Raw genomic sequence first — 18,586 nt, 5'->3', positions numbered from 1 at the left:
CTATTTGCACTTTAATCATCGTTAGCTGCTAGCCACCAACTCAGCCGTCGCTATGTTGAGAGATAATGACTATGCTCTGAATTGTGTCTCTAGTACGTTTGATATATTTTTAAATGCTTCCACTGAGTGTTTGTTGTCTGAAAAACAGTCACTAATCAAATCTTTGTTTTCACAGGGCATGGACAGGAGTGCCATTGTGGTATACATTGCTGCGTTGGTGTTCCTTTGTGTCCATATTGATATGTATGTGCATTGTACTCAAAGGTACAAAAGCAAGATACAAAAGTGCCAAAAGGGGGAGGAGGGTGTGTACCAGGCCAATGCTCTAATCAGCCCGTGTGACATTGGTTTGTGTGTTTTTTGTTTTTTTGACCATGGTTCTTTTACAACACATGATGATTTGTGAAGAGTCTGGATCGTAATGTACAACAGCATGCTTATCACAGGATCTCATTGCAGCGTTTATCAAAATTATTATGGTTGTAGTTTCTCATAAATAATACTTGTTGCAAGTCTGAGGCCCTAGCTTGCCATTACCAAGATGTAACAAATAACATAGGAATGATCTTTGACCACATGTTCATGCTCAAGTAATAGGTTACTATATATATAATATTGTATTTGTTACATACTATTAGAACAGAATAGTTTAAACAAAGGCAACCTTTTTTTAATGTCAGATGGGAAATATAACCATGACGATTGTTGAGAAAGGAGACTGTGAACATTCCTAATTGCAGATAGCCAGAGTGTTTATTCTCATTCCATTCATCCATGTAAATATGTCATACAATAGAACGTTAGGAAACGGCCTGTACTTTCTACAGCAGAAAGCCAAACCCATGGACAACTAGAATGGGCACTCGGTAGAGCGCATACCTTCGCATATCACAAGATTGGGCATTGAATTATGAACATTTTGGCATTAGTTGCATGCCAATTGGACAAAAATGTATCGTGCTATGGTAAGAAATAGATGTTGACCTTTCCATGACCTTGACCTTGACCTTTGACCCGATTGATCCCAAAATCTAATCAAATGGTCCCCAGATAATAACCAATCATCCCACCAAATTGCATGCGATTCAAGACGATTTGACCTGTTCATGACCTTTGACCATGACCTTTGACCTGATCGATCCCAAAATCTAATCAACTGGTCCCCGGATAATAAACAATCATCCCAGCAAATTTGATTCGATTCGGTTCAATGCTTTTTGAGTTCTGCGAATAACACGCATACAAATAAATAAATAAATACACGGCGATCAAAACATAACCTTCCGCATTTTCAATGCGAAGGTAACAAACTGCATGCTGTCATCTCCGTAATGTTCAGGTCCTAATAAAGTCCATGCAGTAGCACTGACTTCTGGCACATTGGTATTGGTTATGTATGTGATTTGAGAGAAAATACAATGAAACTGTGTGTGTGTAATTAGAAATGTGAATAAAGTGTGCTGTTGTTGCAGATTATGTTTTAGTGAGTGTAAACCAATTACAGGTTTCATCTAGAGTCAGTAAGCTTTATGAGGGATGCAGCCCTTTGTGCACATGTTTTTTCAGAATCTAAAGAAATGTAAATACCTCTTTCCACATATTTTTATATATAAAAAATAATCTGTTACACATCAATGATTCAGCGGCGAAGTGTTTTATGGCATGGACATACAAAGTGACTGGGCAGAGGACTGGAGTCTCGACCCATCAATTCTCAATGCCAGAAGATGCAGGTCCCTAAATCAGAAATACTGTCATTAGAACATTGTCAAAACTCCAAATTTCATTGCACATTAAAACATAAAATAGCCGAGAGTTTTTTTCAGCGTGAGAAATACGATGTGTGGCGGGAGTGCGTGATTTAAGACCGAAATGCGTGAGTCTCACGCTCAATGCGTGACACTTGAGAGCCCTGCAATCAGGAATGGATTAACGAACGGGCCTACCGGGCTCAGGCCCAGGGGCCCATGAGCTCAGGGGGCCCCTAAACCAGAGCCTTAGGGGCCCCTATTCGTTTAATTCATATAACCGAAGTCCCTGCTATCATATAATTTGCTTTATGTTGTCTGCTCAGCTCCGGTATCGTTGTTCCATACGGACTGTTTTGTTAGCGATGTTGTTGTTGTTGTTGTTGTTGTTTTTTGCGGGGGGCGGGGGGGGGGATTAAGAAACCACGGGCCCCTGGGCCTTGACACGTCCAGGCCCAGGGGCCCGTGGTTTCTTAATCCGTCCATGCCTGCAATATATTATTAAAAGTTAAGAGACACGGTAAAGTTGTGAAAATCCCCTCGACATTACCTACAACACGAATATAGTCACACATCAATGCATCAGTCATTATAATCCAGTAACGAGGTAGCATTATTCAGAAGTGGGCCTCATTTTGATAGAGAGCTAGTGTTAATACTTTAGTGCAACTTTTATATCAAAGTTTGAATGTGAATGAGTTTTATAAACAGTGAATCAGCTATTGGCATGTGTGTTTGTGTTGATGGGAGTTTTGATGGTAGCAGTAGCACATTACACAACGTCTCAGACAATACAACATCAAATAGTGACAGACAATATATAAAAAAAGAAAGATATCCAAATCGTGATCCATAACTTTGTCTCGTAACTTTTCAAGTTGCACGCGATGACAACTTGTAAACAGACCGGATGTCTGTGAAGTTGGTGAGGGTCGGCTCAGGACGAGGACCGCGTCACCGGAAAGCCACGCCCATTTCCGGCAGGAACTCACCCAAAGGCACTGTTGTGAGCCCGACGTGATCCTTGTGAGTCCTCACCTTCAGTCGGGTAAGTCAAATCCGATGAGCCGATGTTTATTGACGAGCTGCACCACGAAACCAACCAAAAACTGCACGGAGATACAGACTAACTGGACGAAAACGACGTATCATCGACGTTACGTTAGCTAAACGGCATCTAGCTAGCTAACGTTAGCTTCAGCCAGTCTGCCTTGTGAATGTGTTGATAGCTTCAACAACTCAATTCAACGCTATTTTACGTTTTCTCCTCTCGCCCCGCGGGATCATCTGATATTTGCCATAAATCCTAACTACATAATTGAAAGTGAGAGTTTGTGTTAAGCTACACCGTTAGTTAAATATGACGCGATACCGCCCACGGTGTGTTGTAATGAAGGAAGACAGAGGGGGGCAACAGGCATGATCTAGGTTAACTAGTAGAGTTAGTTAGTAGTTTCACGGGACGACACGTTGCTCTTATGGTGACATTTTTGTCATTTTGGTTTTTAAACGTATTGCCAGTGGAAAGTGTAGCTACAGACATCAGCTCTGTGACATTAGGGTCCTACGTTAGTGTCACGATAACTGGCTGATCTCGAGATATCTTATTACCATAGTTTAACGTGACGTTTCCTAAATATGCGACACAGGACTAAGCAGCTACGCCTCGTTACTTGTAATGTTGGCATGTTTAACTTAACCTGAATCTATATTGATGTTCCAGTCCTCTGTAAGTTGGCTGTCTCGCTGTCATTGATGGCTTATTGCATTATGTGTAATTGAGGGTGTTTTTGGAGACTGCTCTGCTAGACAGGAATTGGTGCTCGTATGAACCATGTTCACCAAGTTATTATCATGACTGTCTTGCTTACATTTGCGTTTGTCTTTTCCAGAAAGCTCATTGGTTTTGGTCAGACTTTCCACAACACAGACTTTCCAGATCACATCATGGGCGTCACTTACATCCTCCTGTTGAGCTCTCTGGGCTTTGCCATTCACACTCGAGGTGAGTGGGAGAGCAGAGCCTCCCAACATACTCTGTGATCATACCGGTGTTTGTTTGGTCTTACCCTATCTCGACCTCACATCTAGTGTTAATCTCTGTCTTCCTCTACTTTTCATTACAGCTCAAGACTGCCTCGCACCAGTAGCAGGAGACAATATGGGATTGCAAGACAATTTCAAAGATTTAAAAACATTCCAAAATGGGCTGAAAGTGTCTTTTGCCTGTAATGACACCTACAAATCTGTAGGAGGGTCTCCAAACATTATTTGTACTAACGGCAGTTGGAGTCCTCTGAGGCTGAAATGCGAGAGTGAATATTAACATTTTATTTTTACATTCAAATTAATATTAGCAATATTTCACAACAACTTTAAACTGGCATTATTCTGTTTTTCTCTCTGGTAGATAACCAACAAATACATTCTGGGTGAATGGATTAATGAGTCATTTGTGCATTAAGCAGTTCTTTGTTTTTTAGGAAATAACTGTGGCTCTGCTGGAGATGTGGCAGATGGAAATATTGATTACTCTGAAGGGACCGAATTTGGCAATAAACTAGTGGTGACCTGCAAAAAAGGGTTCGTAATAAACTGATTACTTTGATAGCTCATGTTCAGACAATGTGTTTTTAAAATCTAACTCGAAATGTTAGCACCCGTTATGTTTCAAAATCAAAAACGTTTTTCTAATCAATTTGGGCATTCGGTGGGGCTTATCAATCACTGTTGTCATGCTAAATCTTTTCTTTTTCTTTCTTTATTTTGTTTCCCCTCATTAGTTACTATATGATTGGCGCCAGTCAAATCTTTTGTGGACCCGAAGGGTGGTTGAAAAGGTTGCCAGTATGTGAAGGTTGGTAATGTATGTACATTAACATATACACTCTGTATCTATTTCCATTCTAAAAGATGTCACTTTTATCTTGCAGTGGTGATTTGTTATCCGCCATCATCGAGTGATGTTGTCACTTTCCGTCCAATCAAAGAGACCTATGAATTCCGAGAAGTTGTACAGTACACTTGTCAAAAAGATTATACACTCTCTGGATCAATATCCTTAGCATGTTCAGAAAATGGAACTTTTCAGCCTAATCCTCCAACATGTGTCAGTAAGTGTTTTAACTTTTTTCTGCAACCCTTTCCTAACATTATCCCGAGTGTAAATTCAGCTCTGACTGGTAAACTCACAGACTGTTAAAGGTTATTTTGGGAAATTCAATTTATTTATATTTCAAATGTTCTTTTCCTGCAGTGGTTCAATGCAAAGATCCCGATATCGATAATGGCAAATGGGTTTCGGGTTCTCGGCGTCCTTACACGTACAAGTCTGTCGTGACTTTGGAGTGCCTTTCTGGATACACTATGACAGGAGAGCCCATCCAAACATGTGAAATGGACAGTCGGTGGTTACCTGGACTTCCAACATGTGAACGTAAGTCATAAATGAAAACAACTGCTTTGTTTGAATCTGTCAAGAAAGGGCAAACTGTAACATTTGGCTATTGATGAACATGGATTTATACTTGTCCAGATGCCATTCTGTTATGAAATCAGCATCGTCTTTTTTCCTTTTTGATTACATGAGTTATTTCCCCTCTTTCTCGGTGGTTAAATTAAGTTTTAAAAGTTAGTAATCGACTTCACACTCAACACTGCGCTTCTTTCGACTCTTGAGCAATAGTTGTGTCACACACTTACACTGGTGAAATACCCGGATTCATGAGAAACACTTGGACCCGACTTAAGCGTGAAGCACGGTATGCTCCCTGGGCGTTTGCCACTTCCACATTTGTTCTAGCCGTCCAATCACAGTGGAGATGGGGAGGGACAAATAGCCTGCCACAAAGACGAAGAATTGTAGACTTAATGTGATGGATGGCATGATTTTATTACTTCCAAGTGGTTGGTACTAGCTTATGTAATTTCAGTCACCTGGACTTCCAACATGTCAAAGTAAGTCATAAATGAAAACTACTTCTTCGTCTGTCAAGAAAATGTCATTTGTCCATTGTCGAGCACGGATTTATACTATGATTGGATTTGTATTTATTTTTTTAATGAAGAAATTGATTTTTGTAAGTTGGTAAATATATGCACAATAGGACCCTGATCTTGACAACATGATTCTGAATACTTTATGTTTTTTCAGAAATACCAACCACCACACATCCAGCCACCAAGAAAACAATAGGTAAAGTGCACATTAATGCTTAAGAAGCATCTAAAGCCCCAACATGTTAACTGATTTGAAATGTTGCAATTAGTTTTTGTGTAAAAACAGGGCTGAATCAATCTCCTTATATTGTTTGTTGTGATAAAGTCTTCATTCAATTCAAAATGCATTTTTAAACTATTTTTGATCACACGCCATTATGTGCACTTATTTATTTCCATAAAAAAATCCAATCATCTTTTCCTCCTGTAACACTAGATATTGCTTGCGTATTGTGACGTCCATCCATAAATTAATCTGCCTTGATTAGTTGTAATCAAATTTTCAAACTACCTTTTCCCATATTACTATTTAATTTCGGTGAGAAGTTTCCAACTTGCATGTTCAGACTAAACGCACTCCAACGGGGTAAATAATATCCCAACTGATAAAAACATGAAATAAATATAACAATTATATGGAGGTCTATCCCAAACTTGACTCAACAGTGATGAGAGAATGTGGAGAGCAGTCGAGTCACTTTTTAATTATAATTTTTTTTAAAGTCACAGCAGTTATAACAAGTAACACGTAATCAAGTAATTTATATCAATAATTTGTCTTTCACATGAACATCTTTCTCTGCTTAGCCCCAGTTTATATTTGTCCATCTAAGGATGTTGATTTGTAAAAAACATGTTTGCTTTTACCTCTCTGCCTCAGTTGATGTTGGCCCCACTGACTCACCTGGTAAGTCAGCAAAGTAATCTCTTATTAATTGTATTTATTTTTTAAATGTTTCAGTTGAACCTAAACCACAGTTTGACACAATTCTGTCTGTATTTTTTATTTCTTTTTACAGGCAACAATGGACATCGCGCATTCAAAATCTGGTTGGGTATTGGTTTGACTGGTAAGTTTCAACTTCATAATTTACCAGTATGTAAAGATGTAATGTTGACCCAATTAAGATCATGATGGTTTCAGAACAGCATGGGTAGATGACAGCAGGGTCACTACGGGGTTCTAGAGACGGCATCATGTTCTTATTTGAGACAACAGATAACAAGGTGACACATTCAGCCATTGGAAGACACTCATGCTATAATGTCTGGATGTCAGTTTACTGTAGTTTGTGTTTTGTACTTGATGACCATGTTTCTGTGAAGTGTGCATATCAGGTTTTCTTTTTTGAATTGGTATTCTAACAAAGAGCAAAAGCAGTAATGAAAAGACAAAGCTTTTTGGGATTACCAATTAAACCCATTTCATGTCGAGCATTTAATTGGCACTCCATTGTTGGCCTCACGGCCCATCATCTTCAAACATCTCCATTTTTTTTTTCTCATTAAAATAGTCTTCATTGGTATTGTCCTCACTTTCTGTGGGTGCTACTGGTGTGGAGTTCCGGCAATCATCAAACGAAAACGACGGTAAAATGTTGTTTTATTCAACTCTGCAGACTTTTCTGATTCACATCTCTGACCGTTCACGAGCAGTGCGTGGTCCCTGTCGACGTTTTCCCAACCTTTTAATGTCCCACACTTTGTGTAAAGTCAGCACTTTCCTACTGTTACGGCTTTGCTGTCTGTCGAGTGTTGCATGTCGACGTTGGTGCTTTTGCGAGGCTTTTTAAGAACAACGGTATTCCTCTAGCACACAGTGTCAACGCTGTAAGAAGTCCTCAACACACTCTCCTACACAGAGCTGAAGGTCACTCGGCTGAAAGAGCTCCGCCCCAAATGCCTTTCATGGTGGTTTTAATCAAGCGCTGACAAAAATGCATCAAACAGCCCCCTGTAACGAGGGTCTGTCCAGTTAAGAATTACGTGTGGAAGGCTACTGGTTGCATGTTCGGTTGAAGTATGATTTTTTTTTTTTTTTTTTCTGCTTGAAATTGCCTTTCTTGTTTGAAGAAATCAAAAAATTACATTGGCTAATTTTATCTCTGCAAAATAAGAATTTTCTGGTACGCCTCATTTCTGTTTATGTTTCTGAGGAAGCGGTTGAGTTCCTGTTGGGGTAGAGTTATTTGTGTGTAACGCCCAATCGCTGTTTAGGAGAGTGGCTCAAACATTATGAATAAACCCTGTCACACCACTGGAAATAGTTTTGAAACCTGCATCCAAATTGTATAAATCGGGCCCTCAAGGCAAATGAATTGGACAGTCAACCTGTGGTCATCCTAGTAGATGAAAAGATGACGTGAAGAACACACAGTATGTGAACGGGGTTTAATTACTATGTTTTACAATACAGTAAACTCAGAAAAATCAGGCTGTATTTTATTCATTTATTTATTTTATTTAGCAAAATTCAAACACCAAAACAAAGATCACAACAGATACATGAATATCACAGTGCAGGAAGAGACAAAAAAAACAACTAGGCATATCTGAATCCAACACCTAAATAATATTTTACAAACATAAAATGACTTGCGTCTGTTCAGGGGTATTGGATCATACCCCTTTGTATGCAAGTTATTACACGTTGTTTTACTTTTGTTGATTTCAGCTCTTTAGAAATGAATAGGTAGTATTTTTGCATCTCAAAGTAACATCCACACAAATGTAGATATTTCGGCGATAGGGGAGGGGTGGGGTGTGTGTGTTTCTTAGAAGATAGGCGCTCTGTGTTCTTGTGGGGGAAGAATCTCTGGGCTTCCTGAAACTGTCGCTTGGCGTGTGCCCGGGTGGTTGTTGATGAGCAGTGACGCTGATCGCTCATTATTGGATTACAGCTCTCGGGGACGCTCTCCTGGCAATGTGGTTCCAAAAGAAGAGGAGGTAGCACTCGCGGTAAGAAGATGGGCTGCCGAGCACACTTGAACCCATTTATGCCAAAGGAACGGATCATTCTATGTGTATGTCCACAATGTATCACTCATCTTTTCTTTCCGAGCTGCTAACGGACCTTTTGAGCCACTGCCCGCATCACTTCTCTCCCCAGTTGACGTGTTCCTCTTTCGCAGCGCTGTCGGGGTTGATTTTACAATTTGTCAAAACATGTCTAATCTGGACGACTTTTCTCTGCTTCTTCTTTTTTTCTGTAGTAAGCGTCCTGTTGGTCCAGCATTACTGGCTGTAAAGATGGCGGACAAGATGTCACTTTGAATGTACTTGTGCACGTGAAAGATGCAGGCTTGGGAAATCCGCCGAAAATATCGTTTCTGAACCTCAGTCTGAAATTAAGAAACCTTGTCTAATTGAGCTTAATCCTTAACTGCTTTTCTAATTTGTTGACAATAATTTTAGTCTATTGCACTTATTTAATTCAGTGACGTTTGGGGATCCGTTCCTTTAACACATCACCAGAATGTTTCAACGATGTGATTATGAAGGACTGAGATGTCACATGTGCTCCAGAGGCTTACGGAGTCTCCATGTTGATTGTAAACGTTTGCACTGCGCCGAGCACAGCTCAGCCTCATCAATGTAGCTTGACCATGGCCTAAAACAAGCAATATCCGCTTTAAATACAGCTCTTATGATCACATTGATTTGGGTTGAACCTCAAACATTAAAGATCTAAAAATAAGGGATGTGCCATATGCCTTATTGCAAAAAGCCAAGTGTTTTAGCTTGTCTGTTATTTCTTTTAAATTGTCAATGGAGGCTTAATTCTTGGCCTACCTTTTGTCAAATGTTTGTTAAATAATTATCCATGTTTAATGCCATATTTGGCACATTGTTTTGTGTGTAGCCCTATAACTTAACCAGATTTCATTAAACAAATCATTTCTATTTTATATTTGTGAAAACGTGCCCTCGCCCCCACACAAAGTACTGGTTTTGTTTCCGTGGTTGCATTAAGATATTCTGTATTTATTGAACACAAATGTTTTTTAGGTCATCTCAGAACGATTTGTGTATTCTGTGGCATGCTCTTATCTTGGCCCTACCTTTTTGTAATTAAATTGTGAAATAAAACGAAACCAAACGATTTAAGTGTTCTGCATTTATATAGCATTTTACAATTTTCGCCTCTAATTCTCCCATTGACTCATACACCATGAGCTTTGGGAAACATTTCAGATCTGTGTTCCATCCTAAAAATCAAACATGATTCATAGTGGTGCAGTGGTTAGCATGGTCACCTCAATATACATATATAGATAGATGGTGGAACATCTGCATGTTGATGGAAGGTATTGTGCATTAAAAAAAATACAACATAACATTTTATACATAAAGTCATAGTATAGTCTGTCAAATGGGTAATGCCATCAAATAATGTAGGATGACAGTAAGACCAGATGATTATACAATAATTTAATTTGTTTACAAAATAACTTAACAAATGTTAATCATGTGAGAAAATGTAAGAAATGACAGAGGCATTACATTTAGTATATTTTGGCCCATTCACCAATCTTGAGATTTGTTCTATAGGTTTTCTTTTGAATGCAAGTCAGGTGATTGGCTGGGCCATTCCAGCAGCGTACCCCCTGGAGGGCCTTCATGCACCCCTGTTTGAGAACCACTGGTATAGTCCGTCATAAAACAAAGCCATAGTATGACAACAAATTAAATGACAAACAAGTTAAGACTATTTTAAAGGAAGTCTGTTATGCAGAAAATATCAAGTGTTGAGCAATCTAGATACCAAAGAAGGCCGTGAAGGTCTTGCTCTTTGACCTTGGAAGCTAACTTTATCATCAGAGCACGTCTTGAGGATTGTGCCACACATTCAATTCAGTTTATTTTGTATATCACAAATTATGAATTTGTGGACTTTATAGTCTGTACACATACGACATCCCTGACCTTTGACCTCATATCGGATCAGGAAAAACTCCCAAGAAACAGGAAAAAAAGTGAAGAACCCTTCAGGAGAGCAACAGAGGAGGATCCCTCTCCAGGATGGACAGAAGCACAGAGGTCATGTGACCAGATGAACATCAGGTCCCACGTTATCATGGATGACTCAAAGAAGTCTAGCATAAAAAAGACCCTTTGCCGTGTGTTATGGCAGATAACATGCAGAGTCCTTATGTAGCTGGAACGATGCATGACAGTTTGGAAAAATATCAATGTTATCAAAATTGGAATTCATGTCTTGATTGTGTGGTCAAATGGGTCACAGCTGTTTGCTGATTTTCCAATGTTCAGAAGCAAACTGTCTTTTTGTTTAAATTACTTTTTTTTACGGACATGTCTTTCCAGCGAAGTGAAGGGTGCGTTATGGGGAACTGCATATTCCCCAGAATGCCTTCGTAACCGTTTTGTCAAAAGGTTAAACATTTCCGTTATTTTACGTTGAAATTGTTTTATCTTTAGAGTTTAGTTTCAGGTTTACCTACATATAGCATGTTTGACAGTCAATGTTACTTAATGTGAACTCAAATAGAATAAACAGGGACATGCTTCAATGGTGAGTCTTCAGTCCTCGTTCACAACACAGTTATGGTCTCCCTCCAAATTCACTCTTTGGCCACTTCTGTGTTTACATGCCAATCCCAGTGATCCTTGATCCAAAATATGGTGAGCGGCTGTGTGTTGAGTCCACTCACATCAATACACGGGTTTAACATGGGGTAGAGCGGCTCTGTGCACGGCACACAGAAAGAGTGGAGCAGGGTCATGGTATCAGCGTTGTAGAATGACAGCACCCCCTTCTGGAGATTTGCCAGTACGCCCAGCTTTCTGACTCTCTTTCCCACTGACAGCTGCTTCTCCTGGGTGCCATGGCATGCCAGGTACTGACCATCTCCATGGTAGATGCACCAGGATGTATGGTTCACACCCAGCCTGGAGGAGCTCTGATTTACTGCATCTCCTTTATCGACTGGCCCGGTGGCAACACCCACGAGCCAGTAGGGTTTCTCCTGAACAATGACCTCCCAGTAGTGCCTGTCCCCAGTGCAACTCTCCTGAGCCAGGACGCTGTACTGGGAGTCATATGGCTGAGGGCTCAGAGCTTCACTGACAGGCTGCATTCTCCAGTACACCTGTTTCCTGTCCTGGGATATTTCCAGTTTTGGATGCGCTGACTTGGAGTCCAGAGCAGGAGAACTTAGATCTGCAAATACACATCTACATTCAGAACACAACGACAGAGACAGCAATTAGATTGCAAATTGTAGGATACTAACATGACCACATTCGTGGGAAGTGTTGGGACAGCGCCACTGAGAGGTCATCCACAAGCCTCTCCACCGTTGTCAGCTTCTCAAGGTCACACATGCCTTTGTCTACCTCTGGGATTGGTGCTAAATCCAAAGGGTTGCTTCGATAAAAACGGAAAAGTATTAAAAAGGCAAAAATCAAACCAAACAAACAGCAGTTCGGATAGAACAAGTTGAGCGTCGCTGCACTCACCAAAGATTCTGTGCTTTGATTTGCTGTTGAAGATAAACGGGTAAGGTATTACTGTAGGTATAGCAATCACAGGAAACGTGTGAGCTGCATTTGTCCTTTCACATGCTCACAATCACACCATAACAAGAGGTAACCTCCCTGTAGGAACCGCAGCTCAAGTTCCTCTTCGAGGAGTGATTTGCTGGATGCTCTGAGGCTGTTGATCTCTCTGATCTGAGCCTCCATGTGGCCCCTCTGGGCCTCCAGCCATTCTGTCATGTGCATCTCCTCTGCGTCTATAATCTGCATCATTAGACGCTCATCGCCATCCAGCACGACGCGAATCCTGCTGTACTTGTCCGAGATCCTCTCCTTGAAATCTGCAGCAGACATCTCCAGAAAAAAAAAACGAGTGGATTTTTCAAATAAAACAATTGAATGGTTAAAAGGAGGTATTTTCAGATCACTGCTTGTAATTACACTTTTTATTGCACTACCTGCTTTCACTACCTGCTACTCCCATTTGTCTGTAGTTTAGTTTATTATATGTTACTATATGTGTATTATATGTTATATGTATATATGTTAGTATTATGTTCAGAGTACTTGTACAGAGTGTATGTCATGTTATGTTATATTATGTTTGCTATGGTAGTTGTTGTGTGGTGCCTTGTCCTAAGAATTTCAGTGCCCAGTCTGACCCTGTGTCATTCTGTGCATATGACAATAAAAGACTTGTAACTTGTAACTTGTTGTATTTGTGTGTTGTCTGTACCACTGTGTGTGTATACAATGACTCCAAGTCCCTGATGGCGTGTTCTGCTTCACTTCTCCTCTGCAGCAGCTGGCTCATGGTGGTCTGCAACATGCTCTAAATACAGAAGTACAACAGGCCCATACAACATGAACACCCTGACAGAGAAATAAAGAAACGATAAAAAAAATTTTTTTACAAGAAAATAAAACACATTAGCCAATGATACAACACTACTGATATCACCTTGAAGTCTGTGCAGGCCTCGTGGAGTTGGACCACTTTGTGGTTCTTGTGCATGCCAACCAGGACACACAGACAGCACACAGGGACCATCTCCTCCACACAGAAGAGCTTGAGCTCATCACGGTGCTCCTGGCACTTCAGAGACAGCGGATCCCCCGTCACCTCCACGACCGTGTGCTCCCTGAGAGCAGACCTCTGCTGGTGCAGCAGGGCGTGAGCCGGGCACAGTGCGGCGTCACAGGTCAGACAGGTCCTTATGGCCACCGACGGTGTCTCTATGCAGTGGTCACAGTGGATAGTTGAAGATGATTTGGTTGCCCAGCTTGATGTCGTTGTCCATGGATCTGTTGTCGACAGCCTCTTTGCAGCGAAGTCCTTTACCTTGGTCTGAAGGTTGGTGTTTATCTCCAGTGTGACATCAGAGGGTAGGAATATCTGACACTCGGGACAGAAGAAAGGACCCTGATCAGACCCCTCCGTTTCCCAGACAGCCTGGATGCAGGTGAGACAGAAGTCATGTCCGCATGGCAGCGTGACGGGACCCGTGAAGAAATCCTTGCAAACTGGACACTTCAGAGTTTCCTCGACAGTCCCCATAGCTGTGCTCGCTCCTGTTATGGCAGCTCAGTGCGCACTGTGCTCCGGTCCCTTCTGCTCATGAATGTTTCACAGGCCTCTGTCGGCATGCACACGCCACTCATGTGCCCCAGGAGTCAGGTTACTAAAGATGAGATGATATCTTACACAAGCTGATTCAAGCCACCGACTCAGGAGACCACACACAGTTGAATGGCACAATTCCAATGCACTCAATCAAGTGAATTAAATGAACAACTTGTTTTCTCCAAATTCAACACCATTTAAATGTATTCAAATAGAACTAATTTATTTCAGTGTGAAAATCAATTCTTAACTCTGTGTTCATTCGGCAAAATAATCTAAACTCAAAGCCTATACTTGATTTTCTTTTTCAGGAGCTTTCAACCACGTGTCACCGTCAGTACATGGATTTTGGTGGAAGGAGTTAAGTTAAGTGAACCTTAATGTGCCAAATATTTAATGACGAGTTATTCAGATCAACACTTTGTCAATAGTATGGTCTAGTTTTATATAGAAATATGTGACATTAAATGTCATCTTCTTTGAGTAGTCTATTTTTATTTGAGCGCAGTTGTGTTTAAGGCAATAAGTGAGTCAATACCTCAATTAACATGTTGCGTTATTCAAGTGTGAAGTACATATCCAAGTAAAAATTATACATACAAGTGTATATATAAGAATTTCATAATATTGATCATAAGAATTGACATGGAAACTGTCTATTGATTTTCTGACATATTTGAAATACAAGCTGTGGGTACAGAGACTCATCCACCCCCCCACACAAAAAAAGAAGATTCCTCTAATATTCTACACTAACGTGCCACCTTGTGGATTTTACTTTAACTTGTTTAAAAAAATTACAACAGTGCAGTGCTCAAAATTGATTTTTACATTGAGTAAACTTTTATATATGACCTTTATTTAACCAGGTAAAATCAATTGAGAACCAATTCCCATTTACAATGACCTGGCCAAGAGGCACAAACAGTACACATATAATACAGTATGATAAACACATGAGAAAATGGCTGAAAACAATATAGGTAAATTAATAAACACTATGTAAAAAAAGAAAAAAGGTTGCAGTCAACTATGACTTGTTGCAGCTTTTGTTTGAACATGTGGAGAGAGGTGAGAGCTGTTAGTTTGAGCGGGTTTTGTCGTGAGTTCCAGTCATTTGCACTTCCTCCTCCACTGCAAACATCAATCTAGACATCAATAAAAGTTCCAGGGTGTCAATTTGTTTAATTTGTAATTATTAACAGCAACATTGTCAAACCACAGTCTGTAAATAGAGCACAGCTTACCTGCTAAATGAGATCTTTCCTTCGCAGTTATCAGTTTCAAAGGGTGCTCGAAAAAAAGCAGACAACAGAAAACACCAAGAGCAATGGTCATACTTAGAGAGAGTACAATGAGCTGAACGCCACTGGACACCGGTGGATACCTCTCCAGACACGTGGCCAGTGGAGTACACTTCCCACCCCAAGAGCACTGATTTCAAATGGTGCTAGAAAGATGATAATACTCTAAGCCACTATCTGAAACCAGCTTCCAAGGGGGGCACTTCTGACGAAAAGCATCCTTCTGTGGCGTAAAATACACACATCTAAAACAGAATAATGGAAAATAACAGTCGTTTGTTAAAGAAGGTTTTATTGAGGGTCTACTTTAGATTAATGTTCATCTTTTTTAGTGTAGAGTGTGATTGCTGAATATTGTACACTTGCCTGGCTTTTTAAATCTGTATTTATTAAACTAGGAGGCAGACGTTTATTTTGGAACTACCTTTTGTAATCAATACAAACAACTAACATATAGTGAAAGAATAACAGACAATGTATTGGTGTAAAATGGACTGCATATCCCAGGACTGGACCTCCAACCCTGCAATCAGTGGATCACCTGACCCCCCACATGAGCCTCACAATGATGTGTTCACAATATACTCTGAACGTTCATACACACGACATGTAAGTGTTAGTGGACCTGATGATGGATGGGACATCATTCCTCTAATATCTGGCCTGCAGCGCCACCTTGTGGATTTGACTAGAACATTGTTCAATGATCCCTCGATTAAATTGGCAGAAAATGTAACAAGTGCATTAACTTAACAGTACCAAGTACAGTTGCAAAGTTCGTGTACTCACCACTACTACTTTAATGGGATGCTTCTTTTTACTGACATCAATACATTTCAATGGAAATACTTTTTATGTGACTGCATTTATTTGACCGTTTTGTTACTTTGCAGATCAATGTTTTACATACAAAACAATACAATGAGTTTATTTAAAGTTTGTTATTGCAACTTTTACTTCTTAAGTAAAGTATTTGAATACTTGTTTCTCCACTGAAAACATCAATCCACCCTTGTAATTAAACACAGTAATTGCTTTGTCCATCTACAGTCTGCAGATTGCAAAATCCTTCTCAGGGTAAAATGAGATTGGTCCTTCACTGTAACCGATTTCAAATGGTGCTAGAAACAAAAGCAGACTCTGAACACCAAAAGTAATCGGTCAACCTTGGAGAAAGGACAAAGAGTGGTGGTGTGTAGCCCACTGAGTGGTGCTTCAGGAAGTGATGCGTTAAGCTCTGGACACCTCGACACTTCCTGTCGCTGGCCAATGAAATACATTTCCCACCCCAAGAACACTGATTTCAAATGGTGCTAGATAGATGAAAATACTCTAAGCCACTATCTGAAACCAGCTTCCAAGAGGGGCACTTCTGACAGAAAGCATCCGTCCGTGTCGTAAAACACCCTCAAATCTAAAAAGGAAAGGAAACTGACGTCAATAAGAGCAGAAAATATAGTGGAAAACAATTCGTAGAACTCGTTGTCAGCTCGTCCCAAGAAACAAGTCACCATTAAACAGAAATATGTTTGTTTGAGAGAACAAAAGAGTTGTTCTGATGCAACAGGCCAAATAACGTGCACGCCTCGTGGTCCAGGCCCATGCAGCATATTCTCTAAAGTTAATCATTACTGTTAATCGTATGAAATGTAGAAACTACCCATTGAAGGTTCTGTTTGCAGATATGAATTATGCAATAAACTAAATACAACACAAATATGCATGGCATTTAATCACAATAGACTGTGGGCTGGGAAATTGGGAAAGTTGACTTGAAGGGATAGTTTGGGTGTTTTGAAGAGGGGGGTATGAGGTACTTATGCATAGTCGGTGTATAACCGTAGATGGTGGTCAGCACACCCCCAGTTTGAAGAAACAAGACCAACAAACTAAACACTGTACTGCTGTTGGGCAGCAGAGAAACATATTGTAGCTCCCTAAAAGAAAGACCATGAGACTTTGCCTCTAGACAGCGATTTCCGATGCGCGACTGAAAGCTTTGGATGCTCTGGCCAAAGTCACAAGACTCCATTGAAAAGAACAACTGACGGATTGCTGCTCAAACGCTCCCTCAATAGGTTAGTTTTTGGTTTCTGCGACATTGCTGAATACAAACTAACTTAATTCCCACAATGACGTCAAAAAAAACTAACCGATCAAGGCTGCGGTAGACCAGAACCTACTGTGTTCTTCAAAGTTTAATTACTATGTGTTTTTTAATGGAGTCTGGCTGCTATGCGAGAGCATATAGATAACGGCCTCTTAAAATATAGAATCTGTGAGAGGACACTGAAGAGATGCCAGTGCTTAGATACCCTGCTGTGTTAAGTCTTGGTTAATCTGGATATTAAAGCAACACTATGTAACTTTTGGACCTTAAAATAACAGCTTGAAAAAAATGGTGCCGCTACAATGACTTTTAATATGACGATTTGCGGCTCCGCTATTGCCATCGGGGGTCTGTGGGGAAATAACTCCGCTATGTAAGATTCTGGAGCCGCCCGGTATATCCGGCGGATGTACTAGACCTGCTTTCTGGCAGTGATTACGCAATGTCATATAGTGCCACTCCACGCTCGCAGCTCCAGTATAAGGGTAGCTTTTTTATGTAGCTTTTTGGTGTTGTCAACAATATTGAATTCGATCACACGCACTCCACATTTGCAGTCCCCAAAACAAAAGGAAATGACTGCACGCACCCCAAAAGCCCGCAAACAGCTGATCGGCCAGGCAGAGACGTGGCGAGGCGCCGCGTTCAATCCCCGCGCTACTTCACTCTAGTCCGGTCGGTGCTGGGCCAGTTCACAGTGTTCCTGCGCAGTCTTCTATTAGTGATCCCGCCCGTTGGTATGAATCCAAAATAGAAAGTCGCCGGTTGCTGCCGTTCTGAGTCCGCCGTCGGTCAGCGCGCTCCAAACAAAAAAACCCTCGCGTCACCTTTTATAACCCGTGACACGTACAAATAATAATAATAATAATATTATAATACAGGACAACACATGATCCCAACTCAATACAAGTGTATGCGAGGCTGCATCTATCGTCACTGGGTATTTACGACACTGAAATCGATACCTAAATACCTAAAAACCTGAAGGGGGCGCCAAAAGTGAAAAGTTACATAGTGTTGCTTTAAACAATCCCTCATTTGTCTGTAATAAGCATGATGCATTAATAATAGGCATGGAAAGCTTTAAATTTGATCCTTCTCAACCTTGATTTTGACGGAAACCCCATCAGCATCTTTGAGAGAGATGGAAGCACAAGACCCCCCCCCCCCCTCCCTCTCTCTTGTGAACGGCCAAAACAAGAACAGACACACAAAACTCTGCAACTGCGTGTCTTTCCAGCTCACCTGCAGCTCTACGCATACAGAAGTCGACGAGTCTCCTTCTCTCTGCTGCTTGGTGGAA

General features: G+C 40.7%; 2 protein-coding genes across 6 annotated transcripts; one reads left to right on the top strand and one right to left on the bottom strand.

Annotated features, from left to right (window-relative positions):
- The first annotated feature begins 2,715 nt into the window (after positions 1-2,715).
- On the top strand, positions 2,716-9,850 carry LOC130199527 (zona pellucida sperm-binding protein 3 receptor-like). 4 transcript variants are annotated; one of them, XM_056423095.1, is made up of 13 exons: positions 2,716-2,796; positions 3,641-3,753; positions 3,875-4,063; positions 4,232-4,331; positions 4,532-4,605; positions 4,682-4,861; positions 5,005-5,184; positions 5,902-5,943; positions 6,628-6,654; positions 6,767-6,817; positions 7,262-7,337; positions 8,648-8,705; positions 8,960-9,850. In XM_056423095.1, the coding sequence occupies exons 2-13, from the start codon at positions 3,696-3,698 to the stop codon at positions 8,960-8,962; spliced, it is 1,038 nt and encodes a 345-aa protein (XP_056279070.1). In that variant the 5' UTR covers positions 2,716-2,796; positions 3,641-3,695; the 3' UTR covers positions 8,963-9,850. The 4 variants fall into 4 exon arrangements, with proteins under 4 accessions (XP_056279070.1, XP_056279071.1, XP_056279069.1 ...); XM_056423096.1 differs by lacking the exon at positions 8,648-8,705; XM_056423094.1 differs by having other exon boundaries at positions 8,648-9,850.
- A 313-nt stretch (positions 9,851-10,163) lies between these two features.
- Positions 10,164-16,426, bottom strand: LOC130199529 (E3 ubiquitin/ISG15 ligase TRIM25-like). Of its 2 annotated transcripts, XM_056423099.1 has the most exons (6): positions 15,117-16,426; positions 13,207-15,017; positions 12,982-13,077; positions 12,228-12,599; positions 12,002-12,135; positions 10,164-11,928 (listed from the first exon to the last, which is right to left on the bottom strand). In XM_056423099.1, the coding sequence occupies exons 2-4, from the start codon at positions 13,801-13,803 to the stop codon at positions 12,294-12,296; spliced, it is 999 nt and encodes a 332-aa protein (XP_056279074.1). In that variant the 5' UTR covers positions 13,804-15,017; positions 15,117-16,426; the 3' UTR covers positions 10,164-11,928; positions 12,002-12,135; positions 12,228-12,293. The 2 variants fall into 2 exon arrangements, with proteins under 2 accessions (XP_056279074.1, XP_056279073.1); XM_056423098.1 differs by having other exon boundaries at positions 13,207-16,426.
- Positions 16,427-18,586: the final 2,160 nt, after the last annotated feature.

The sequence above is a fragment of the Pseudoliparis swirei genome, chromosome 9, assembly GCF_029220125.1.
Source record: "Pseudoliparis swirei isolate HS2019 ecotype Mariana Trench chromosome 9, NWPU_hadal_v1, whole genome shotgun sequence".
Lineage (NCBI taxonomy): Eukaryota > Metazoa > Chordata > Actinopteri > Perciformes > Liparidae > Pseudoliparis > Pseudoliparis swirei.
The sequence above is the reverse complement of the archived record's forward strand: the minus strand, read 5'-3'. Positions and strand labels throughout refer to the sequence as shown.

Excerpts from the sequence above, each read along its gene's own strand:
- LOC130199529 (XM_056423098.1), bottom strand. The coding sequence starts at position 13,803 with ATGGGGACTGTCGAGGAAACTCTGAAGTGTCCAGTTTGCAAGGATTTC. Across the intron at positions 13,078-13,206 it reads AGGCCTGCACAGACTTCAAG|AGCATGTTGCAGACCACCAT; the intron begins GTGATATCAGTA and ends TTCTGTATTTAG. Across the intron at positions 12,600-12,981 it reads CATTGTATACACACACAGTG|ATGTCTGCTGCAGATTTCAA; the intron begins GTACAGACAACA and ends TTTTTTCTGGAG.
- LOC130199527 (XM_056423094.1), top strand. The coding sequence starts at position 3,696 with ATGGGCGTCACTTACATCCTCCTGTTGAGCTCTCTGGGCTTTGCCATT. Across the intron at positions 4,332-4,531 it reads GTGGTGACCTGCAAAAAAGG|TTACTATATGATTGGCGCCA; the intron begins GTTCGTAATAAA and ends TCCCCTCATTAG. Across the intron at positions 6,655-6,766 it reads TGGCCCCACTGACTCACCTG|GCAACAATGGACATCGCGCA; the intron begins GTAAGTCAGCAA and ends TTCTTTTTACAG.